At 38.6% G+C, this 27,770-nt stretch overlaps 1 protein-coding gene across 7 annotated transcripts in view; it reads left to right on the forward strand.

The window, feature by feature from the left end:
* Positions 1-27,770, forward strand: part of agrn (agrin) — a 601,652-nt gene that overhangs the window by 565,565 nt on the left and 8,317 nt on the right. For 3 of the 7 annotated variants that reach the window (XM_072915893.1, XM_072915897.1, XM_072915894.1), the window contains 5 exons: positions 3,132-3,143; positions 4,213-4,329; positions 6,264-6,447; positions 8,852-8,942; positions 11,917-11,940. In XM_072915893.1, coding sequence (XP_072771994.1) covers positions 3,132-3,143; positions 4,213-4,329; positions 6,264-6,447; positions 8,852-8,942; positions 11,917-11,940 — 428 coding nt within the window. The remainder of the gene's footprint in view (positions 1-3,131; positions 3,144-4,212; positions 4,330-6,263; positions 6,448-8,851; positions 8,943-11,916; positions 11,941-27,770) is intronic. The other 4 variants (XM_072915896.1, XM_061985593.2, XM_072915895.1 and 1 more) reach the window with 3 other exon arrangements.

The raw sequence follows: 27,770 nt of genomic DNA on the forward strand, positions 1-27,770 counted from the left end.
TTAATAGCATGAATGACATTTTGTCACATTAAATATGTATGCCTTTTTTTACCATTCAAATGAAATATTTACTAAATACTTGTTTGCAATATTATTTATTACTTATTTTTGTGAATGATACATAATTCAATGTTTGTGGGATATTTTTTAATAATTTCATTTTCCCAATGCAATTTTTAAATATGACATTTTTGACACCTCCAGTATTTAAAATGTTTTAAACATTGTTTCTATTCCACATGCTTGTATTATAAGAAGTAAATATACATCATAAAATGCTGTACTTTTAATCCATTTAAATCTGTTTGGAGGGGAAAAAAAAAAGATTGTAATTGTTTGCTGACACCAGCATTTTACAAAGGAAATATATCTTTAAAAAATGTCTAATTTTATTGAATTTTAATATTTTGGGAGAAAAACACCAAAATATTAAAATGTATGAAATGTTATGTATAAAATAATCAATAAGCTGACATTTTTAACATTAACTTCAATATTATGTTATTTATTATTTTTATTACAAATGTGACGTGAGCAGAACACTTTTGTTATATAGAGGATTTTTGGCTAGTGTTTTTGCAGTAGACCCTTAATAACAGCAGACCACTTTTGTCACATAGAGGATCTTTGACTAGTGTTTTTGCAGTAGAACCTTAAAACCAGCAGATCACTTTTGTCTCATTAGATCTTCTGTGACTGGTGATTTTGCAGTATTACTTTAAAAACTGCAGAACACTTTTGTTATATAGAGGATCTTTGATTAGTGTTTTTGCAGTAGGACCTTAAAAACAGCAGACCACGTTTGTCACATAGATGATCTTTGACTAGTGTTTTTGCAGTATTACTTTAAAAACAGCAGAACACTTTTGTCATATAGAGGATCTATGATTAGTGTTTTTGCAGTACGACCTTAAAAACAGCAGACCACTTTTGTCACATAGATGATCTTTGACTAGTGTTTTGGCAGTAGGACCTTAAAAACAGCAGACCACTTTTGTTATTCCGATGATCTTTGACTAGTGTTTTGGCAGTAGGACCTTAAAAACAGCAGACCACTTTTGTCACATAGATGATCTTTGACTAGTGTTTTTGCAGTATTACTTTAAAAGCTGCAGAACCTTTTTGTTATATAGAGGTTCTTTGACTAGTGTTTTGGCAGTAGGACCTTAAAAACAGCAGACCACTTTTGTTATATAGATGATCTTTGACTAGTGTTTTGGCAGTAGGACCTTAAAAACAGCAGACCACTTTTGTCACATAGATGATCTTTGACTAGTGTTTTTGCAGTATTACTTTAAAAGCTGCAGAACATTTTTGTTATATAGAGGTTCTTTGACTAGTGTTTTGGCAGTAGGACCTTAAAAACAGCAGACCACTTTTGTCATATAGATGATCTTTGACTAGTGTTTTGGCAGTAGGACCTTAAAAACAGCAGACCACTTTTGTTATATAGATGATCTTTGACTAGTGTTTTGGCAGTAGGACCTTAAAAACAGCAGACCACTTTTGTCACATAGATGATCTTTGACTAGTGTTTTTGCAGTATTACTTTAAAAGCTGCAGAACCTTTTTGTTATATAGAGGTTCTTTGACTAGTGTTTTGGCAGTAGGACCTTAAAAACAGCAGACCACTTTTGTTATATAGATGATCTTTGACTAGTGTTTTGGCAGTAGGACCTTAAAAACAGCAGACCACTTTTGTCACATAGATGATCTTTGACTAGTGTTTTTGCAGTATTACTTTAAAAGCTGCAGAACATTTTCGTTATATAGAGGTTCTTTGACTAGTGTTTTGGCAGTAGGACCTTAAAAACAGCAGACCACTTTTGTCATATAGATGATCTTTGACTAGTGTTTTGGCAGTAGGACCTTAAAAACAACAGACCACTTTTGTTATATAGATGATCTTTGACTAGTGTTTTGGCAGTAGGACCTTAAAAACAGCAGACCACTTTTGTCACATAGATGATCTTTGACTAGTGTTTTTGCAGTATTACTTTAAAAGCTGCAGAACATTTTTGTTATATAGAGGTTCTTTGACTAGTGTTTTGGCAGTAGGACCTTAAAAACAGCAGACCACTTTTGTTATATAGATGATCTTTGACTAGTGTTTTGGCAGTAGGACCTTAAAAACAGCAGACCACTTTTGTCACATAGATGATCTTTGACTAGTGTTTTTGCAGTATTACTTTAAAAGCTGCAGAACATTTTTGTTATATAGAGGTTCTTTGACTAGTGTTTTGGCAGTAGGACCTTAAAAACAGCAGTCCACTTTTTTCACATAGAGGATCTTTGACTATTGTTTTTGCAGTATTACTTTAAAAACTGCAGAACACGTTTGTCATATAGAGGATCTTTGCTTAGTGTTTCTGCAGAATACCCTTTGAAAACAGAAGAACAGTCATGTCATATAGAGGATCTATGACGAGTGTTTCTGCAGTAGAACCTTAAAACAGCACAACATTCTTGTTATATAGAGGATCTTTGACTCGTGTTTTTCCAGTAGATCGTTAAAAACTGCAGAATGCTTTTGCCAAATAGAGGATCTTTGATTTAAGTTTTTGCAGTCGATCCTTAAAAATAGAACACTTTTGTCATACAGAGGATCTTTGACTAATGTTTTTGCAGTAGGTGATTAAAAAAACCCGCAGAATGCTTCTGTCATATAGAAGATCTTTGATTGGTGTTTTTGCAGTAGATGAAAAACAACTGCAGAAAGCTTCTGTCATATAGAGGATCTTTGATTAGTCTTTCTGCAGTATATCCTTAAAACAGCAGAACACTTTTGTAACATAAAGGATCTTTGACTAGTGTTTCTGCCATATATCCTTGACAACAGCAGAACACCTTTTTAACATAGAGGATCTTTGATTGGTGTTTTTAAAGAGAAAGGGAAAAGGGGACCATGTTTATTTTGAGGGTAAATGTGGGGCCGTGTTTCAAGAGCATGAAAGTTCTTTCTCTGAGGCGATTGTTGACGTCCAATCAAGGAGAAGATGGATTCTCTTTGGGAATATTGTGGGTGATAAAAGAGGAGGATGCTGCCCGAGTTCCTTGAGCAAACGCATGCAGGTTTTGTGTCACCAACTAACTCTTCTTCCTCCTCTCTTCTTGTGCTGTCTGGAAATAAGAAATCACGAAAGGTAATGAAACACCTCGCAGACGTTTCACCACAGTACGACCTTTCACTCCCCTCTTGCAAACACACACACACACACACACACACACACACCTTTTCACTGCCAGAAGAAAAGTGGCTTTGGCTCCGGCTCGCTCCATCTGCTGCGCGGGGGCGGGCGGGAGGGAAGTGACGGGACGGCCATTGTTTTTCACGTTTGTGTTGCAGGTGCAAGTTTTACACCACTTCTTTTTGTCCTCAGGAAAGATCAACTCCGTACTTTACACTCGGAGGTGTCACTCCTAGGTTCCCATTATATAGAGGATCTTTGACGAGCGCTTCACAGCAGCTCCTTAAACACAGCAGTATGCTCCTGTTACATAGACGATCTTTGACGAGTGTTTTTGTAGCAGCTCCTCACAAACAGCAAAAAACTCCTGTTATATAAAGGATCTTTGACTAGTTGTCTGCAGTAGATCCTTAAATAGAATATCTTTGACTGTCACTTCTTGAATATGTCTTAAAAAACAGCAGAGCACTGTTGACATATAGAGGATCTTTGACTAACGTTTTAGGATTACCAATTCAAAGACTGAAGAGCACTTCTGTTACATAGATGATCTTTGGCTATCATTTCTGGAGTAGATCCTAAAAGTGCTCCTGTCATTTGAATGATCTTTGACAAGAGTTTTGGCATTACAACCTAAAAACGGCAGAGTGCTCCGGTCATATAAATTATCTTTGACAAGAGATTTAGCATCACGTACATAAGAATAGCAGAGTGCTCCTTTCATATGAATGATCTATGACAAGTTTTAGTATTATGTACATAAAAACAGCAAAGTGCTCCTGTCTTGTAAATGATCTTTGACAAGAGTTTTAGTATTATGTACAGTACATAAAAACAGCAGAGTACTCCTGTCATATAAATAATATTTAACAAGAGTTTTAGTATTAACTACATATAAACAGCAGAGTGCTCCTGTCATATAAATGATCTTTGACATCAGGTACATAAAAACAGTCCAAGAATTGAAGTGAAAGCTGCACACCATCAAGAAGTAAACAAGTGTTGTTGTTGTTGTTGTCCTCAGAACCTCCACGTGGACTTGAACCTGAAGGAGTCGCTCCTAGTGGGCGGAGCTCCTGACTACAGTCGACTCGCCAGAAGCGCGGCGCTCACAGAAGGATTTGTGGGAACCATCCAGAAGGTGAAAGTTTGACACCGGAACTGACTCATTGTTTGTCATCGTATGATTTGTTATATTGTAATTATTATTATTATTCATATTTATATTTATATTCTTATTATTCATATTCTTATTATTCTTCATATTATTCGTAATATTATTCTTCATATTATTCTTCATATGATTATTCATATTTATATTATTATTCAAATGCATATTATTATTATTATTCATATGCTTATTATTATTATTCATAATTATACTGTTATTCATTTTGTTATTATTAATTGTATTCATATTATTATTATTCATATATTCATATTATTATTATTTTTCATATTATTATTATTCATATTACTCATATTCCTATTTATATTCCTATTAATATTCCTATTATTAATATTCATTGTATTATTATTATTCATTTTCATATTATTCATAGTATTAGTATTATTCATATTCTTATTGTTCATATTATTAATATTTATCTTCCTATTTTTAGTGCACAATAATAATATAATATTATTATATTATTATAATATGTTATTATGATGATATAATATTATAATATTATTATAATATTATGTCATTATGATAATATTATGTTATTATGATAATATAATATTATAATAGTATTATAATATTATTATATTATTGTGCACTTATTTTACAAAGCTCATTGTCAACTCGTTCATTTGTTTTTTTCTCACATCTTTGTTCTGACATCTTTGTAGTGTTTTTATTTTTTTCTTGGCTGTGTGTCTCCATGACGACGAGCAAAAATAGCCAGCAGAAGAAAAGCACAAAGGTGTCATTAGTTCTGCTCCACAAACTTTGCTTAGTCTCTCTAGAGGACAATCATAATGCTCAATGTGTGCTGTGTCCTTCCTGGGACCTCGTCCTTCAATCCTGTTGTATAGAGAATCTTTGAGGCTGTTTGCATCAAGTTATAGCACAGTGTTTCTGTCATATAGAGGATCTTTGAGGATATTTGCATCAAGTTATAGCACAATATTCCTGTTATATAGAGGATCTTTGACTAGTGTTTTTGCATCAAGTCCTTACAAATAGCACAATGTTCCTGTTGTATAGAGGATCTTTGAGAGTGTGTGCATTAAGTTATAGCACAATGTTTATGTCGTTTAGAGTATCTTTGACTAGTGTTTTTGCATCAAGACTTAAAAATAGCACAATGTTCCTGTTGTATAGAACATCTTTGAGGGTGTTTGCATTAACTTATAGCACAATGTTTCTGTCACATAGAGGATCTTTTAGGGCGTTTGCATCAACGTTATAGCACAATGTTTATGTCGTTTAGAGTATCTTTGACTAGTGTTTTTGCATCAAGACTTAAAAATAGCACAATGTTCCTGTTGTATAGAACATCTTTGAGGGTGTTTGCATTAACTTATAGCACAATGTTTCTGTCACATAGAGGATCTTTGAGGGTGTTTGCATCAAGTTATAGCACAATGTTCCTGTCATATAGAGGATCTTTTAGGGTGTTTGCATCAAGTTATAGCATAATGTCCCTGTTATATAGAGGATCTTTGAAGGTGTTTGCATCAAGTTATAGCACAATGTTCCTGTCATATAGAGGATCTTTGAGGGTGTTTGCATCAAGTTATAGCATAGTGTTCCTGTGTTATATAGGATCTTTGAGGGTGTTTGCATCAAGTTATAGCACAATGTTCCTGTCATTTGGAGGATCTTTGATTAGTTTTTTTGCATCAAGTCTTTAAAAATAGCACAATGTTCCTGTTATATAGAGGATATTTGACTAGTATTATATGTTGGTGTTTTATTGCAAACATGAATAATTCTTGTGTTATTTGGTGTATTCTGTCATCTTTGTATTTGTTGCCATGGCTTTCAAAACAAAATGGGCGACGAATGAAAGTTTTGACACAAAATGGCCGCCTCGATGAAACATGAATCCATCTTTTCTCCGCCAGATCCTTCTGATGGGCACGCCCATCCTGCGAGAGGAGAATGCCCTGCGCTCCCAGAACCTGCTCATGTCCCAGCAGCACCCGTGTGCCAGGGCGCCGTGCCACAATGGCGGGCGCTGCAGCCCGCAGATGGACACGTACGAGTGCGTGTGTCTCAGCGGCTACTCCGGCGGACATTGCCAGAACAGTACGTACACCATCCTCATGACTGTGCACATGCGAGGAAGATGGCGGCCATTTTGGCTTAAGTTACCAGTGTGCCATTGTCTTTTCTTTAGGATGATTACGTTTTTAACATTTTTATGAGTATTTGAAATGGTTTAGGTTTTAGATTTGTTTTTTGACTTCAAAACTCTATAAAAGTACACCTAGATGAATTAAATAAGTCCATATAACTTGCATGAAATACAAAATAACTTCTATAAGGCGTTCCAACATGAAAGAAAAGCATTAAAACAAATGTGATAGCTCAATGCTAATTTACATGGGATACGCCATAGGCATGCTACTGATTAGCATTAGCCATTTCAGTGTGTTAGTGAATGAGAACGCGCGTTGCAGTTAAACAGGGGGTGGGTGTAATAAGTACAATACTTGCAGTGTTTACACTTTTTAGGGCACAACAAAAGACAAGACCCGCACATTGAACTCATGACAACAGCAATAAACCAAGGACGAGCGGAAACTGATTCATACTTGCAAATATTACTCCAAAGTTATATTCTTGTTAGTACTGTCATTAATAAATTGTTGTATATTGCATAATTATGTTGGAAATTATATTAAAATTAAATATGTGAAGTAATATATATATAATATATATATATATATATATATAATATATATATATATATATATATATAATATATATATATATATATATATATATATATATATATATATATATATATATATATATATATATATATATATATATATATATATATATATATATATATATATATATATATGTCTTAATAAGGTTATCCAAAAAATAGTGCTCGATACCGTAGTAGAGCGCAATATATGTGTGTGCGGGAAAAAAATCACAAGACTATTTCATCTCTACAGGCCTGTTTCATGAGGGGGGGTACCCTCAATCATCAGGAGATTTTAATGGGAGCATTCGCATACCATGGTTTATATAGGGCACAGAGTGGGTGGGTACAGGCTGGCCTAGGGGCGTGGTGATTGGCTCATGTGTTACCTAGGAGGTGTTTCCGTCTATGGCGGCATGTTGTTACAATTTCGCTGCGCTTGTTGAGGGATGACAGGTCTGGACGGTAAATAATAAACAGTTTCTCTTTCAAGCATAGGTTGCATCTTTTATTACCACTATTGTAAGGTGTGCTGGATGCAAGAATTTGCCATGTTATTGAATATTCAACATTATTGTCTTTGAGGTCCCAAATGTGTTTGCTGAGTTCTGTGGTATTTCGCAGGTTTTTGTTCCTGAAAGAAACCTTGTGATTGTTCCATCTGGTTTTGAATTCTCCCTCGGTTAATCCTACATATGTGTCGGATGTGTTAATGTCCTTGCGTATTACCTTAGATTGGTAGACAACTGATGTTTGTAAGCACCCCCCGTTGAGAGGGCAATCAGGTTTCTTTCGACAGTTACATCCTTTGTTGGTTTTGGAGTCGCTCTGTCTGGGGGTCGACGGCTCATTTGCAATTGTTTTGTTGTGGTTTGAGATTATTTGTCGTATATTGTTCATGCAGCTGTAGCTCAATTTAATGTTGTTCTTGTTGAATACTTTTCTTAGGGTGTTGTCTTTGGGAAAGTGTTTGTCAATCAGATTGAGGAATTTGTGTCCAATGTTCGTTGAGACGTTTTTGCTGTATGGGGGGTTGTACCAGATGATGTCGTTTCGTTTTCTGTTCTTTTTTGGCTGGTTTCCTGGCGTGGGTTCATAGGTGAGGGTGAAATTGTATCCGCTTTCATCAAGGGCTTTTTGGTACGGGGGGGTTGCTTGGTCAAATTCAGCTTTGCTAGATGACAGCATCGATAGCCTTTTATTGATTCCGGTAGGTATTCTTTTCGTGGTGGTGGGTGGGTGGTTGCTGTCATGGTGCACGTATTGGAGTGTTGTGTTGGGTTTCGTGAATGGTTGGTAGCTGTTATTTCTCAGGTTGAAAGTGACGTCAAGGAAGTTGACGGTTTGCTTGTTGGCTTCAATCGTGATCCGTAGGCCGTTCTCTTTGAAAATTTGGCATATGCGCTTCTTGGTATTCTCGCTGCTCCTTGGCGAGGCGCGACACACTGCCAGTCCGTCATCACGGTAAATACCAAGGTTCAGATTGAGGCTAGCGAGCTGGGAGAGGAGGAAACTCCCAACGAGTTCACACGTTTCTGCTCCGTCAAAACTTCCCATAGTGACGACATACCAGAACACCACACCTTACTGGACAGAAGCATCACCAAATCATACAAAAAAGCGCAACCCAGTGGTGATAAGTCATGGCGTGTAGTAAAAGCCTGTCCTACAAAAGTGTGCCATTAACCTTGTCCAACATGGCCGCCTCTCCTCTCTACGCTAATTGCAAAAGTCTCATGGATCCACTAAACCATCGTCCTCTTCCTCCGCCAGCCATTTACGAGAAGTCTGCCGGCACGGAGACAGAGGCCATCGCCTTTGACGGCCGCACCTTCATCGAGTACCACAACGCCGTCACCAGGAGGTAAGACCCTCCTCCTCCCCCTCCAGACAAACTCCGCCTCCTTTAGTAATGTGTGATGACATCATCAGGCTGCGGGGAAACAAGCAGCGGGCTAATCGTCCTTGCTTTAGCGCAGGGGTGTCCAAAGTGCGGCCCAGGGGCCGTTTGCGGATCCCGATTGTTAGCATTCCAATATTACCATGCTAGCTTTTTTGGGGCTAATTTGGCGTCAACTATTGTGTTACTTGCTCAATTGCTACATGTTAGCATGCTAATGTTAGTAAGCTAGCTTTTTCAGCTCATTTTGTAGGTTTTCACCAGGGTCGTGTTTGGATTCTTGATGCATGCTAACATTACCATGCTAGCATTTTTAACACATTTTTCAGGTATGCATCACAGAGTCATACATGTTAGTGCTTGACGCATGCTACAGTTAGTATTTTAGCATGCTAACGTGCTATCATTTTGAAGCTAATTTAAGACCTCAGTATCATATATTTTAATATTCTACTATTTTAGTAGTCATCCTATTGTTAGCATAGTACTGTTAGCATGTTAGCTTTTTTGAGCTAATTTAAGACCTCAGTGTCATATATTTTAATATTCTCCTATTTTTGTAATATTTCTATTGTTAGCACAGTACTGTTAGCATGTTAGCTTTTTTGAGCTAATTTAAGACCTCAGTGTTATATATTTTAATATTTTACTATTACTGTAATCAACCTATTCTTACGATAGTAATGTTAGCATGTTAGCTTTTTGAGCTAATTTAAGACCTCAGTGTCATATATTTTAATATTCTACTATTTTTGCAATATTTCTATTGTTAGCATAGTACTGTTACCATGTTAGCTTTTTGAGCTCATTTAAGACCTCAGTGTCATATATTTTAATATTCTACTATTTTTGTAATATTTCTATTGTTAGCACAGTACTGTTAGCATGTTAGCTTTTTTGAGCTAATTTAAGACCTCAGTGTCATATATTTTAATATTCTACTATTTTTGTAATATTTCTATTGTTAGCATAGTACTGTTAGCATGTTAGCTTTTTGAGCTCATTTAAGACCTCAGTGTCATATATTTTAATATTTTACTATTATTGTAATCATCCTATTCTTAGCATAATACTGTTAGTATGTTAGCTTTTTTGAGCTAATTTAAGACTTCAGTGTCATATATTTTAATATTCTACTATTATTGTAATCATCCTATTGTTAGCATAGTACTGTCAGCATGTTAGCTTTTTTGAGATAATTTAAGACCTCATTGTCATATATTTTAATATTCTACTATTTTTGTAATCATCCTATTGTTTAGTTGTTGTTTTCTTTAGTATGATGTAGCTTTTCTCTTATGATGTTATTTTTTATGAAGTATACTTGATATAATAGTTTTTTTTATGAATTATACTTTGGATACAATTATTTTTTTGTTTTTTTATAAATTATAGATTTAAAAAAAATTATTATACTAAAAAACACTATTTTTAGTGCTTTTATGACTTACACTTGATATGATAGAAGTGTTTTTAAATTATTTTTTAGTTTTTTTATGAATTGTACTTGATATAGTAGGTTTTTTGGTATTTTATTTGTGTTTTTTATTAATTATACCTGATATAATAGTACATGTTTAGTGTTTTATGAATTATACTTTATATATGTTTTAAGTTTTTAATGAATCATACTTGATATAATAGTATTTTTAGTGTTTTATATTAATTATACATGATTAACAGTATTTTAATTTTTTCTATTGAGTCTTTTTTATGAATTATACATGATATAATAATGTTTTTTGTGTTTTTTATGAATTATACTTGCTATAATAGTATTGTTAGTGTTTGTTATGAATTATACTTGGTATAATAGTATTTTTTAGTGTTTTTCTTATAAATTATAATCAATATTATCGTATTTTTTTGTTTTTTTATTAATTATACTTGATATGATAGCATTATTAATTGTTTTTTATTGATCATACTTGATCTAGTAGTATTTTTTAGTGTTTTTTTATGAATTATACTCGAGATTATCGTATTTTTTAGTGTTTTTTTTAATTAATAATACTTGATATGGTAGTATTTTTAAGTGTTTTTTTCATGAATTATACTTGATATGATAGTATTATTAATTGTTTTTTTTATTGATCATACTTGTTCTAATAGTATTTTTTGGTGTTTTTATAAAATTATCCTTGACATTTAAGTATTTGTTTGTGTTTTTTAATGAATTATACATGATATAAAAGTATTTTTTTAGTGTTGTTTTAATTAATTATACCTGATATAAGAGTATTTTTTAGTGTTTTTTTATTAATTATATTTGACATAAAAGTATTTGTTTGTGTTTTTTATGAATTATAATTGACATAAAATTATTTTTTTAGTGTTTTTTATTAATTCTACTTGCTATAAGAGTATTTTTAGTGTGTTTTATGAATTATATTTTATATAAAATTATTTTTACTGTTTTTATGAATTATACTTTATACGAACATATTCTTTAATGGGGGTTTTTATTAATCATACCTGATGTAATAGTATTTTTTTGTGTTTTTTTTATAAAATTATACTTGACATAAAGGTATTTTTAGTGTTTTTTATGAATTATACTTGATTTAAAAGTATTTCTTTGAGGGTTTTTTATGACTTTTACTTGACATTAAAGTATTATTTATTGTTTTTATGAATTCTACTTGATCTAATAGTATTTCTTGGTATTTTTTATGAATTATATTTGACATTATAGTATTTTTATGTGTGTTTTATGAATTCTACTTGCTTTAAAAAATATTTTTTTACTGTTTTTTTTATCAATTCTACTTGCTATAAAAGTATTTTAGTGTGTTTATGAATTGTATAAAAGTAGAAGCTCCCACCAAGCAGTCCAAAATGTCTGTGTCTATGTGTGTTGTTTATGTTGTGTCTAGGTGTGTTGTGTGTGTTTGTGTTGTTTGTGTGTCTGACGTGTTGTCTTCCTTCTGCACACAAGCCAACTGACCAATGAGATTCCAGAGTAAGTAGACCACAGCTGTCAATCAAACACAACTAACTCTCTCCCTTGATAGGCCACACAATAGCAGACAATAATCATCCTAACTGTCCATCATCCATCAAGTCCATATTTGGGGTGTCCGGTCCGATACTGATATCGCTGTGATATCAGCAAGTATCAGATGATATCGGCGTGTATGGAAAATGTCCCTAGCTACTAGGAGCTAGCAGCTACACAACAGCTAAGTACACAAGTTAAATATATATATATATATATATATATATATATATATATATATATATATATATATATATATATATATATATATATATACATTACAGTAATGTACTTTTAAAAGGAGGTTTTAGGACCTCTCTATGCAACCAGAAGGAGCTTTTCTAACCACTTTAATAATGTAAATACACATTTGTATTATTATTATTTAACATTTTTCAAATAAAATGTAAAATATGTTTTTAATTACATTTTTTCTTTATTCAAATGTTCACAAAAAAAAAATTCACATCAAAATTGTGATTCTTTTTTATTCTGATTCTAAATCAATTCTTTATTTTCAAAAATGGATATATAAAAGATAAAGTATTGTGTATGTATGTATATATATATATATATATATATATATATATATATATATATATATATATATATATATATATATATATATATATATATTTGTATATATGTTTATGTACATATATGTGTGTATAGATGTATATATGTTTTTATATACGTATATACATACATATATTTATTTATTTATTTATTTTATCTCTTTTTTTTATGGAAATATACTTTTCAGGACCTCTCTATGCAACCATTATTGTACAATAATAAAAAAAGTTATTATATTTAGCACTTTTAAAATACATTTAAATGATTTTCTTTAATTACACTTGTTCTTAATTTTATTTTTTCATAAAAAAAATGTTTTTACATATAAAATTAAAGCGGAGCACAAACAAGTCAATTCAGATCCAAATCCCGATTCTAAATCCATTTATATTTTTCAAAAATTGATCCAAACAAAATTTCAAAAAAAAATATATATATCATTTTTTATTTGCATTAACTGCATTTTTCTTGATATGACTTAACTTTTAAAAATGTTATTTTTAGGCCGTCTCCAGAAGGAGCTTTTCTAACCTGATTTGACAAAGTTTGATTCCAATTATGACACCAAATGATACTTTCATCCATTCTGAATCGACTTGTCACCCCAGGAATCGAATCGTTAAGTGCCTGAAGATTCAGTAACAAACGTGTCCGCATCATTCAACCTACTATGTCACGAATGAATGTGGTCATTCTGTGTCACCCCAAAAAATGTAAAATACCACTCCACTTCAACTTAATGACAGCATAAGTCCATTCCAGACGGTTAATAATAAATCTGTTAGTGTTTTTCGTAACTGTTGATCAAACCTTGTCGAACACTACTCAATAACACAAGTATCGATGATTCCTGCTGATATCGTATGGGATCAATACTTAAGGCTCCAGTATCGGACGTGACGCCCCGAGTCCATATCCATGTGTTATGAGCCGCAGTGGGAAGAAGCATGAAAGTGCATGGTCAGCATTTTGGCAAGAGGAGACTGTGTAACATTGTTATGCATGTGTCATAAACAAAGAAGAAAATATGAGTTATTCATTACTCCTTAGCCCGGGTTTACATCAGGCCTTAACTTACCTTCATTCTGGCAAAGCTCAACCAGGAAATTTCAGTAGAAAAACCGTGCGAATGCTGAAAAGCCAAACGGCAATGCTAACCGTTAGCATGCTAGCCAGACAGTGTCAAGTAACAAAATATACAGCTGTTAGGTCTATACTGCAAAATGAGCAAAAAATAAGCAAAACTAGACATCATGTTAATGTTAGCATGCTAACAGTTAGCATGCATGCGGTAACTCTGAGGTGTACATCTGTGAAATTAGCTGGAAAAGTTAGCATGGTAACATTAGCATGCTAGCAAGATAGAGTCAAGTAACAGAATATATGACCGTTGGGTGTGTTGCTGTAAAATGAGATAAAAGGCTACCATACTAGCGGTAGCATGTCAACATTAGCATGCATGAAGTAACACAATATGTGACACTGAGGTGTACACCTGCAAAATTCTCCAAAATAGATAGTATGCTAACTTTAGCAGAAGAATAGTTAGCATGTCAGTGCCGTGTCCCCTGAGGGCCACACTGTCACAAGTTTTCCAGCGTGAGTTTAGCGTCATTTCATTCTGTGGAGAAAACAAATCAATTTTCTGTCAAAGATAAGTTAAGAGAAAATAAGTCTCATTTAGCGCTAATGCTACTAGCATCCTTTAATGGCAGACCTGTAATTTTTTATGATCGATCAAATCCGTATCGGACTCTACTCTTACAGCGCTGGTATCATTTCTATGCACTCCTTTGATTGGCTAATAAAAACATGTTTGATCGCGTGGCAACGTAGCTACATGCTAATATACTTTGTCTTTATTAACAAAGTTGTTTTTAAAAACTAAATTTATGTCACTGATTTTTTTTTTTCATTTTAAATCATTATTGAATTAAAATGTGTCAGCAAATATTGTGTGTTTGAAAAAAATAATTGTTTTAAATTTCATTAAGTGCAGATCTGTCATGATTCACTTTGGGTAAATTAGGACTGAATCAATCGAGGTTGTGTCGGAATTAGCCAATGAGGTGAGTGCTGAAGCATCCAATACTGAATTTTTATACACAATGACTTTTTACACTGAATTTTTATACACAATTTATTTAAAAAAATTTGCACTGAATATTTCTGTGCTGATTTTTTTTTTTTTTACACTGAATTTTTTTTGCACTGAATTTTTCTATACTGACTATTCTACACTGATTTTTTACACTAAATTTTTAATACACTTTTTTTTTTTTGCTCGGAATTTTTCTGCTCTGATTTTTTTAATTCTGAATTTGTATACACTGAATTTTTCTGCACTGATTTTTTTCACACTTAATTTTCCTACACATAATTTTTTTGCACTGAATCTTTTGGCACCAAATGTGTTTTGCACTGATTTTATAACACTAAATTTGTATACACACATGTTTTTTTGCACTACATTGTTCCATACTGATTATTTTACACACATTTTTTTTTACACAAAATTTTATACACAATTTTTTTTTTTTTTTTGCACTGAATTTTTGTACACTAATTGTTTTGGCACTAAATTGTTCGATACTGATTATTTTACACTGATTTTGTTAACACTAAAGTTAAAGTACCAATGATTGTCACACACACACTAGGTGTGGTGAAATTTGTTCTTTGCATTTGACCCATCACCCTTGTTCACCCCCTGGGAGGTGAGGGGAGTAGTGGGCAGCAGCGGTGCCGCGCCCAGGAATCATTTTTGGTGATTTAACCCCCAATTCCAACACTTGATGCTGAGTGCCAAGCAGGGAGGTAATGGGTCCCATTTTTATAGTCTTTGGTATGACTTGGCCGGGGTTTGAACCTACCGATCTCAGGGCGGACACTAACCACTAGGCCACTGAGTAAGTAAAATTTATACACTAAAGTTTTCTGCACTGATTTTTTTTGCACTGAATTTTTCTACACTGATTTTTTTGCACTGAATTTTTATACACCATCCATCCATCCATCCATCGTCTTCCGCTTATCCGAGGTCGGGTCGCGGGGGCAGCAGCCTAAGCAGGGAAGCCCAGACTTCCCTCTCCCCAGCCACTTCGTCCAGCTCCTCCCGGGGGACCCCGAGGCGTTCCCAGGCCAGCCGGGAGACATAGTCTTCCCAACGTGTCCTGGGTCTTCCCCGCGGCCTCCTACCGGTCGGACGTGCCCTAAACACCTCCCTAGGGAGGCGTTCGGGTGGCATCCTGACCAGATGCCCGAACCACCTCATCTGGCTCCTCTCGATGTGGAGGAGCAGCGGCTTTACTTTGAGCTCCTCCCGGATGGCAGAGCTTCTCACCCTATCTCTAAGGGAGAGCCCCGCCACCCGGCGGAGGAAACTCATTTTGGCCGCTTGTACCCGTGATCTTGTCCTTTCGGTCATAACCCAAAGCTCATGACCATAGGTGAGGATGGGAACGTAGATCGACCGGTAAATTGAGAGCTTTGCCTTCCGGCTCAGCTCCTTCTTCACCACAACGGATCGATACAGCGTCCGCATTACTGAAGACGCCGCACCGATCCGCCTGTCGATCTCACGATCTACTCTTCCCCCACTCGTGAACAAGACTCCGAGGTACGTGAACTCCTCCACTTGGGGGAAAATCTCCTCCCCAACCCAGAGATGGCACTCCACCCTTTTCCGGGTGAGAACCATGGACTCGGACTTGGAGGTGCTGATTCTCATCCCAGTCGCTTCACACTCGGCTGCGAACCGATCCAGTGAGAGCTGAAGATCCTGGCCTGATGAAGCCAGCAGGACCACATCCTCTGCAAAAAGCAGAGACCTATTCCTTCAGCCATCAAACCCCATCCCCTCAACGCCTTGACTGCGCCTAGAAATTCTGTCCATAAAAGTTATGAACAGAATCGGTGACAAAGGGCAGCCTTGGCGGAGTCCAACCCTCACTGGAAACGTGTCCGACTTACTGCCGGCAATGCGGACCAAGCTCTGGCACTGAGCATGCAGGGAGCGGACTGCCACAATCAGACAGTCTGATACCACATACTCTCTGAGCACTCCCCACAGGACTTCCCGAGGGACACGGTCGAATGCCTTCTCCAAGTCCACAAAACACATGTAGACTGGTTGGGCAAACTCCCATGCACCCTCAAGGACCCTGCCGAGAGTATAGAGCTGGTCCACAGTTCCACGACCAGGACGAAAACCACACTGTTCCTCCTGAATCCGAGGTTCGACTATCCGGCGTAGCCTCCTCTCCAGTACACCTGAATAGACCTTACCAGGAAGGCTGAGGAGTGTGATCCCACAATAGTTAGAACACACCCTCCGGTTCCCCTTCTTAAAGAGAGGAACCACCACCCCGGTCTGCCAATCCAGAGGCACCGCCCCCGTTGTCCACGCGATGCTGCAGAGTCTTGTCAACCAAGACAGCCCCACAGCATCCAGAGCCTTAAGGAACTCCGGGCGGATCTCATCTACCCCTGGGGCCTTGCCACCGAGGAGCTTTTTAATTACCTCAGCAACCTCAGCCCCAGAAATAGGAGAGCCCACCACAGACTCCCTAGGCACTGCTTCCTCAGAGGAAGACGTGTTGGTGGGATTGAGGAGGTCTTCGAAGTATTCCCTCCACCGATCCACAACATCCGCAGTCGAGGTCAGCAGAACACCATCCTCGCCATACACGGTGTTGATAGTGCACTGCTTCCCCTTCCTGAGGCGGCGGAGGGTGGGCAAGAATTGCTTCGAAGCCGTCCGGAAGTCGTTTTCCATGGCTTCCCCGAACTCCTCCCATGTCCGAGTTTTTGCCTCTGCGACCGCTGAAGCCGCACACCGCTTGGCCTGTCGGTACCTGTCCGCTGCCTCAGGAGTCCTATGAGCCAAAAGAACCCGATAGGACTCCTTCTTCAGCTTGACGGCATCCCTCACCACCGGTGTCCACCAACGGGTTCTAGGATTACCGCCACGACAAGCACCAACTACCTTGCGGCCACAGCTCCAATCAGCCGCCTCGACAATAGAGGCGCGGAACATGGTCCATTCGGACTCAATGTCCAGCACCTCCCTCGTGACATGTTCAAAGTTCTTCCGGAGGTGGGAATAGAAACTCTCTCTGACAGGAGACTGTGCCAGACGTTCCCAGCAAACCCTCACAATGCGTTTGGGCCTGCCAGGTCTGTCCGGCATCCTCCCCCACCATCGCAGCCAACTCACCACCAGGTGGTGATCGGTAGAAAGCTCCGCCCCTCTCTTCACCCGAGTGTCCAAAACATGAGGCCGCAAATCCGATGACACAACTACAAAGTCGATCATGGAACTGCGGCCTAGGGTGTCCTGGTGCCAAGTGCACATATGGACACCCTTATGTTTGAACATGGTGTTCGTTATGGACAATCTGTGACGGGCACAAAAGTCCAATAACAAAACACCGCTCGGGTTCAGATCCGGGCAGCCATTCTTCCCAATCACGCCTCTCCAGGTTTCACTGTCGTTGCCAACATGAGCATTGAAGTCCCCCAGTAGAACGAGGGAATCACCCGGGGGAGCACTCTCCAGTACTCCCTCGAGTGAATCCAAAAAGGGTGGGTACTCTGAGCTGCGGTTTGGCGCGTAAGCGCAAACAACAGTCAGGACCCGTCCACCCACCCGAAGGCGGAGGGAAGCTACCCTCTCGTCCACCGGGTTGAACTCCAACGTACAGGCTCTGAGCCGGGGGGAAACAAGAATTGCCACCCCAGCTCGTCGCCTCTCACTGCCGGCAACGCCAGAGTGGAAGAGAGTCCAGCCCCTCTCTAGAGAACTGGTTCCAGAGCCCTTGCTGTGCGTCGAAGTGAGTCTGACTATATCTAGCCGGAACTTTTCCACCTCGCGCACTAGCTCAGGCTCCTTTTCCCCCCAGCGAGGTGACGTTCCACATCCCAAGAGCTAGCTTCTGTAGCCGAGGATCGGACCGCCAAGTGCCCTGCCTTCGGCTGCCGCCCAGCTCACATTGCACCCGACCTCTATGACCCCTGCTATGGGTGGTGAGCCCATTGGAGGGGGGACCCACGTTGCCTCTTCGGGCTGTGCCCGGCCGGGCCCCATGGGGACAGGCCCGGCCACCAGGCGCTCGCCATCGTGCCCCACCTCCGGGCCTGGCTCCAGGGGGGGGCCCCGGTGACCCGCGTCCGGGCGAGGGAAATCTGGGTCCTTGTTTTTTATATTTCATGGAGGTCTTCGAGCTGCTCTTTGTCTGATCCCTCACCTAGGACCAGTTTGTCTTGGGAGACCCTACCAGGGGGCATAAAGCCCCCGGACAACAAAGCTCCTAGGATCATTGGGACACGCAAACTCCTCTACCATGTTAAGGTGGCAGCTCAGAGAGGAGTTTTTTATACAACTTTTTTTTTTTTTTGCACCTCATTTTTTACACATATTTTTTTCTGCTCTGAATTCTTTTTACACTGAATTTTTATTCACTCATTTTTTTTGCGCTATATTTTTCTGCACAGATTTTTTTTGCACTCAATTATTTTGAAGTGAGGTTTTTTTTACACTGATTTTGTCTGCACTTAATTTTTATTACACTGAATTATTGTGCACTGATTTTTTTTTTTACACATTTTTATGCACTAAATACATTTTTTGCACAATGTTATTCAATAAAATTGTCTGCATAATTTGATGTAAAAAAAATTAAATTCAAACACAAAAATTCAGTGTCAAAAAAGCTTTTGTAATGAAGACACGCTTCATATTGAACTAAATGAAAATATAATATGACATATAAAGTAAGTGACTCAATAGTGAGTCTCGATGCTGTTTAACATGTTTTAGTGGTGCTGTCCTGATCTGATATCGGTCAAAAAAGCGAAACAAGAATCAAACAATATCAGCTTGCATGTAAAATGTGTGATATCATATACAAGCTGTTCCGCAGCGTGTTTACTTGTGTGTGATATCATGTGCGATACAAGCAGGGTGTTTACTTGTGTATGATATCATGTGCGATATAAGCAGTCCCGCAGCGTGTTTACCTGTGTGCAATATCATGTGCAATAGAAGCAGTCCTGCAGAATGTTTACTTGTGTGCGATACAAACAGTTCAGCAGTGTTTACTTGTGTGTGATCTCATGTGTGATACAAGCAGTCCTGCAGCGTGTTTACTTGTGTGTGATATCATGTGTGATACAAGCAGTTCTGCAGCGTGTTTACGTGTGTGTGATATCATGTGTGATACAAGCAGAGTGTTTACCTGTGTGTGCGATCATGTGCAATACAAGCAGTCCTGCAGCGTGTTCACTTGTGTGCGATGTCATGTGCGATACAAGCAGTCTTGCAGAGTGTTTACTTAATGTGCGATATCATGTGCGATACAAACACTCTAGCAGTCTTTACTTGTGTGTGGTATCATGTGTGATACAAGCAGTTCTGCAGCGGGTTTACTTGTGTGTGATTTCATGTGCGATACAAGCAGTCCTGCAGAGTGTTTACTTGTGTGTGATATAATGTGCGATACAAGCAGAGTGTTTACTTGTGTGTGTGTGTGCTATAATGTGCGATACAAGCAGAGTGTTTCATTTTGTGTGCTATCATGTGCAATACAAGCAGTTCTGCAGAGTGTTTACTTGTGTGTGATATCATGTGCAATACAATCAGTCCTGCAGAGTGTTTACTTGTGTGTGATATCATGTGCTATACAAGCAGTCCTGCAGAGTGTTTACTTTTGTGTGATATCATGTGCGATACAAGCAGTCCTGCAGTAGTGTTTACGTAATGTGCGATATCATGTGCGATACAAACAGTCTACCAGTGTTTACTTGTGTGTGGTATCATGTGTGATACAAGCAGTTCTGCAGCGTGTTTACTTGTGTATAATATCATGTGCGATACAAGCAGAGTGTTTACCTGTGGGTGCGATCATGTGCAATACAAGCAGTCCTGCAGAGTCTTTACTTGTGTGTGATATCATGTGTTACACAAGCAGTCCTGCAGAGTGTTTACTTGTGTGTGATATCCTGTGCGATACAAGCAGTCCTGCAGTGTGTTTACTTTTGTGTGTGATACCATAGGCGATATAAGCAGTTTACTTGTGTGATATCATGTGCAATACAAGCAGTCCTGCAGAGTGTTTACTTGTGTGTGATATCATGTGCAATTCAAGCAGTCATGCAGAGTGTTTACTCATGTGTGATATCATGTGTGATACAAGCAGAGTGTTTACTTGTGTGATACCATGTGCAATACAAGCAGTCCTGCTGAGTGTTTACTTGTGTGTGATATCATGTGTGATACAAGCAGTCCTGCTGAGTGTTTACTTGTGTGTGATATCATGTGTGATACAAGCAGTCCTGCAGTGTGTTTACTTGTGTGTGATATCATGTGTGATACAAGCAGTCCTGCAGTGTGTTTACTTGTGTGTGATATCACGTGCGATACAAGCAGAGTGTTTACTTGTGTGTGATGTCATGTGCGATACAAGGAGAGTGTTGTACAAACAGTTAACATCTAAATGTCCTCCAATAAAGACACTATTTCCTCTATTCCACTAAAGTCAATTCCAAAAGGTAAACATGCTGGGCTACTATCAGCGAGCAGCTACACAACAGCTAAGCACACAAGTTCGAGATAGGTACAAATCATAGAACAATAAAAGGTGACATTTGTCAATACAAACAAATAATTATAGTTACATATTACAAAAAGCCTACAAGGCAGGACTAGAAAGTAACAAAGGTGTCCGCATCATCCAACTTACTGCTAAGACACAACATGGCAGCGTTAAAGGCACAACAACCCTATTTTCTTTCCATTCTCCTTGCATGCTTTGACTCTCTAACCCCCCCCCCCCCCCACCCCCCCACCCCCCCAATCCAACCCCTCACCCCCCCCTCCCCATGTCTCCTCAAGTCCCCAGTCTGGCAAGAAGCCTTCAGACCAGAGGTGAGTTTTTCTCCAAGACCTTCCTTGTGGTCTCTCTTCTCTCCTTCTGAGACAAACTGGCCACGCGCTCACCGGGGCTCATTGTCTAGCTCTGCTCTGCTGCCCCCTGCAGTCCAAGTGGCGACATGCTAGTTTTTATTCACCAAAACCTCCAAGTGGTGACAAGAAGCTGACTTGAGATTTAGTCCCTGTGAGCTCTGGAGCAGTTTTTTATCCTCTCTTTCTTTACTGAATATATATATATATATATATATATATATATATATATATATATATATATATATATATATATATATATATATATATATATATATAATTTTTTTTTTTTTTTTTTTTTTTTTTTTTTTTTTTCTTTTTTTTTTTTTTCACCTCAGCAGATTCAGGTCATGAATGTCACAAGAACCGCAATGAACCGTAGCTCCCCAGCACTCGTGCAGTCAAGCCGTCACCATGGCGGAAACATTGAAACTACGCATAATTATCCAGAAGAAAAAAAAAACATTGACATAAAAAAAACCATCATTGGAATAAATAGTTTTAAATGTATGTTATTGTCCTTTTTAAATGGCATTTCAGTGACATCTTTCCCTCACTGAACCACAGCTCTCTCAGACCTTGACTAGACTAGAACGAGGCATTCTAAATCATTATATGGAAATATATCAAGAATACAATCAACATTATTGTAATACAACGTTTAAAAAAAATATTTAGAGAAAACACTATGTACAATTTTTTAAATCCCTGTTTTTAAGAGGTATTTACCACAGCTCATCCTAGCCGGCAGCACTCATGCATCCCCAAACAGAGTGACCACCAACCAACCACCATGATTGACTGAAGGAACTAATCAATCTTAAATAAAAACAAATAAATATATATATATATATATATATATATATATATATATATATATATATATATATATATATATATATATACACACACTCAATTCTAATGTTGCTATCCTGTTTTTAAGACATGTTTCCCGTAGTGAACCGCGGCTCTTCAGTGTTGGCAGCACTCATGCAGCCCCAGACAGAGTGACGTTACCACCAACCACCATGCTTGACCGAAGGCAGGATTGAAACTATCCATCCATCCATCCATTTTCTACCGCTTATTCCCTTCGGGGTCGCGGGGGGCGCTGGAGCCTCTCTCAGCTACAATTGGGCGGAAGGCGGAGTACACCCTGGACAAGTCGCCACCTCCTCACAGGGCCAACACAGATAGACAACATTCACACACAAGGGCCAATTTAGTGTTGCCAATCAACCTATCCCCAGGTGCATGTCTTTGGAAGTGGGAGGAAGCCGGAGGAAACCCACGCAGTCACGGGGAGAACATGCAAACTCCACACAGAAAGATCCCGAGCCCGGGATTGAACTCACGACTACTCAGGACCTTCGTATTGTGAGGCAGATGCACTAACCCCTCTGCCACCATTCTGCCCGGATTGAAACTAATTATGCTAAATTTAAAAAAATAAATAAATAAATAAATAAATAAATAAAAAAATAAAAAATAAAAATAAAAAATATATATATATATATATATTGAAATACAATTAGTATTATTGTGATAAATAGTGAAAACATATATTTCATCAATTAGCATTTTCTATCCTGTTTTTAAGCCGTATTTTATCCATTTTAATTGTTTTATCCTGTTTTTAAGCCAGATTTGATCAATTTCAATTGTTCTATCCTATTTTTAAGACAGCCCTCATGCAGCACATGACTACCAATCACCATTCTTGACTGTCGCCAAGACACAGCATTTAAAATAACCATTCTAAATAATTAATCCAGAATTACATTTAAGTTAGATGTTTAAAGTATAATAAATATGAAAATATAAAAAAAAAAATTAATAAGAGTTTGAATTTTTACTTTTACTTTTTTAATTTTAATGATTGTTTTTGAATGCCTATCCTGTCAATAAACTGCAGTTTCTATGTGCACTCGTGCAGCCCCAAAGCATGTCAATGCTTTACAACAGGCAAAATAATTTCCATCCATCCATCCATTCATTTTCTACCGCTTGTCCCTTTATTTTAATTAATTATATGTTTTTTTTTATTTTTGACATTAATATTTTAGCCATTTTTCCTCTCAATGAACCACAACTCTCCGGTGTCGGCAGCACTCATGCTGCCTCCGATTACGACACAAGTGCCACAACGCTAGCTTGAAGGCAAGACACAATGTTTCATAAAATACAATAAAATACACATTAAAATGAAGATGATGATGAACAGAAATATAATCCATGGTTTTTGACATCTTTAATAAAATTCACTAAAATACTTGACATTAAAATGAAGATGGTGATAAACATAGAAATATAATCCATGTGTTTGTGTGATATTTTGAGAGGTGATCTGCTGAGGTGAAGCACATGACTGCTGGCCTCAGACAACACGACTACTATCACTACTACTTCCTGCATAGACTGCTATCACTACTACTTCCTGTATCTACTACTATCACTACTACTTCCTGCATATACTACTATCACTACTACTTCCTGCATCTACTACAATCACTACTACTTCCTGCATGGACGACTATCACTACTACTTCCTGCATCTACTACTATCACTACTACTTCCTACATCTACTACTATCACTACTACTTCCTGCATCTACTACTATCACTACTACTTCCTGCATGGACGACTATCACTACTACTTCCTGCATCTACTACTATCACTACTACTTCCTGTATCTACTACTACCACTACTACTTCCTGTATCTACTACTATCACTACTACTTCCTGCATCTACTACTATCACTACTACTTCCTGCATCTACTACTATCACTACTACTTCCTGTATCTACTACTATCACTACTACTTCCTGTACCTACTACTATCACTACTACTTCCTGCATCTACTACTATCACTACTACTTCCTGTATCTACTACTACCACTACTACTTCCTGTACCTACTACTATCACTACTACTTCCTGCATCTACTACTATCACTACTACTTCCTGCATCTACTACTATCACTACTACTTCCTGTATCTACTACTATCACTACTACTTCCTGTACCTACTACTATCACTACTACTTCCTGCATCTACTACTATCACTACTACTTCCTGAATCTACTACTATCACTACTACTTCCTGTATCTACTACTATCACTACTACTTCCTGTACCTACTACTATCACTACTACTTCCTGCATCTACTACTATCACTACTACTTCCTGCATCTACTAGTATCACTACTACTTCCTGAATCTACTACTATCACTACTACTTCCTGTATCTACTACTATCACTACTACTTCCTGCATCTACTACTATCACTACTACTTCCTGAATCTACTACTATCACTACTACTTCCTGTATCTACTACTATCACTACTACTTCCTGTATCTACTACTATCACTACTACTTCCTGAATCTACTACTATCACTACTACTTCCTGTATCTACTACTATCACTACTACTTCCTGTACCTACTACTATCACTACTACTTCCTGCATCTACTACTATCACTACTACTTCCTGAATCTACTACTATCACTACTACTTCCTGTATCTACTACTATCACTACTACTTCCTGTACCTACTACTATCACTACTACTTCCTGCATCTACTACTATCACTACTACTTCCTGCATCTACTAGTATCACTACTACTTCCTGAATCTACTACTATCACTACTACTTCCTGTATCTACTACTATCACTACTACTTCCTGCATCTACTACTATCACTACTACTTCCTGAATCTACTACTATCACTACTACTTCCTGTATCTACTACTATCACTACTACTTCCTGTACCTACTACTATCACTACTACTTCCTGCATCTACTACTATCACTACTACTTCCTGCATCTACTAGTATCACTACTACTTCCTGCATCTACTACTATCACTACTACTTCCTACATCTACTACTATCACTACAACTTCCTGCATCTACTACTATTACTACTACTTCCTGCATCTACTACTATCACTACTACTTCCTGCATCTACTAGTATCACTACTACTTCCTGCATCTACTACTATCACTACTACTTCCTACATCTACTACTATCACTACAACTTCCTGCATCTACTACTATTACTACTACTTCCTGCATCTACTACTATCACTACTACTTCCTGTATCTACTACTATCACTACTACTTCCTGCATCTACTACTATCACTACTACTTCCTGCATCTACTACTATCACTACTACTTCCTGTATCTACTACTATCACTACTACTTCCTGCATCTACTACTATCACTACTACTTCCTGCATCTACTACTATCACTACTACTTCCTGCATCTACTACTATCACTACTACTTCCTACATCTACTACTACCACTACTACTTCCTGCATCTACTACTATCACTACTACTTCCTGCATCTACTACTATCACTACTACTTCCTACATCTACTACTACCACTACTACTTCCTACATCTACTACTATCACTACAACTTCCTGCATCTACTACTATCACTAGTACTTCCTGTATTTACTACTATCACGACTGTTTCATTGCTTCTTCACAACACTACTTCCTGCATCCACAAAACGTCCCATGAGCCTCTCTGTTTGTAGTCTGGTGTGTTGTTGTGTTGTGTCAAACGTGTTTGTAGTGTTGTGTGTCCTCGCCTTGTCTTGGTGTTGAACTGTCCTTGGAGGAATGTGTTGCTATTGCTAGCATGAACGTAGCATTTGACTAACACGTCCAATGGTAGGTACACTATATACACTGTGTACACTATATACACTGTGTACACTATATGCACCATGTACACTATGTATAATATACACACATATATATAGACTCAGTTTTCCCTCGCCCGGACGCGGGTCACCGGAGCCCCCCTCTGGAGCCAGGCCCGCAGTTGGGGCACGATGGCGAGCGCCTGGTGGCCGGGCCTGTCCCCATGGGGCCCGGCCGGGCACAGCCCGAAGAGGCAATGTGGGTCCCCCCTCCAATGGGCTCACCACTCATGGGAGGGGCCATAGAGGTCGGGTGCAATGTAAGCTGGGCGGAAGCCGAAGGCAGGACGCTTGGCAGTCCGATCCTCGGTTACATAAGCTAGCTCTTGGGATGTGTAACGTCACCTCGCTGGGAGGGAAGGAGCCTGAGCTAGTGCGCGAGGTGGAGAAGTTCCGGCTGGATATAGTCGGACTCACTTCGGTGCACAGGAAGGGCTCTGGAACCAGTTCTCTTGAGAGGGGCTGGACTCTTTTCCACACTGGCGTTGCACACAGTGAGAGGCGACGGACTGGGGTGGCAATTCTTGTTGCCCCCGGGCTCAGAGCCTGCACGTTGGAGTTCAACCCAGTGGACGAGAGGGTAGCTTCCCTCCGGCTTTGGGTGGGGGGACGGGTCCTGACTGTTGTTTGTGGTTACGCACCTAACAGCAGTTCAGATTACCCTTTTTGGATACACTCGAGGGAGTATTGGAAAGTGTTCCCCTGGGTGATTCCCTTGTCCTACTGGGGACTTCAACGCTCATGTTGTCAACGACAGTGAAACCTGGAGAGGCGTGATTGGGATGAATGGCCGACCGGATCTGAACCCGAGTGGTGTTTTGTTATTGGACTTTTGTGCTCGTCACTGATTGTCCATAACAAACACCATGTTCAAATATAAGGGTGTCCATATGTGCACTTGGCACCAGGACACCCTAGGCCGCAGTTACATGATCGACTTTGTAGTTGTGTCATCAGATTTGCGGCCTCATGTTTTGGACACTCGGGTGAAGAGAGGGGCGGAGCATTCTACCGATCACCACCTGGTGGTGAGTTGGCTGCGATGGTGGGGGAGGATGCCGGACAGACCTGGCAGGCCCAACGCATTGTGAGGGTCTGCTAGGAACGTCTAGCAGAGTCTCCTGTCAGAGAGAGTTTCAATTCCCACCTCCGGAAGAACTTTGAACATGTCACGAGGGAGGTGCTGGACATTGAGTCCGAGTGGACCATGTTCCGCACCTCTATTGTCGAGGCGGGCGATTGGAGTTGTGGCCGCAAGGTGGTTGGTGTCTGCCGTGGTGGTAGTCCTAGAACCCGTTGGTGGACACCAGCGCTGAGGGATGCCGTCAAGCTGAAGAAAGAGTCCTATCGGGCTCTTTTGGCTCATAAGACTCCGTAGGCAGCGGACAGGTACCGACAGGACAAGCGGTGTGCGGCTTCAGCGGTCGCGGAGGCAAAAATTCGGACATGGGAGGATTTCGGGGAAGCCATGGAAAACGACTTCCGGACGGCTTCGAAGCGATTCTGGACCATCAT

The sequence above is a fragment of the Nerophis lumbriciformis genome, linkage group LG23 (assembly GCF_033978685.3).
Source record: "Nerophis lumbriciformis linkage group LG23, RoL_Nlum_v2.1, whole genome shotgun sequence".
Classification (NCBI taxonomy): Eukaryota; Metazoa; Chordata; class Actinopteri; order Syngnathiformes; family Syngnathidae; genus Nerophis; species Nerophis lumbriciformis.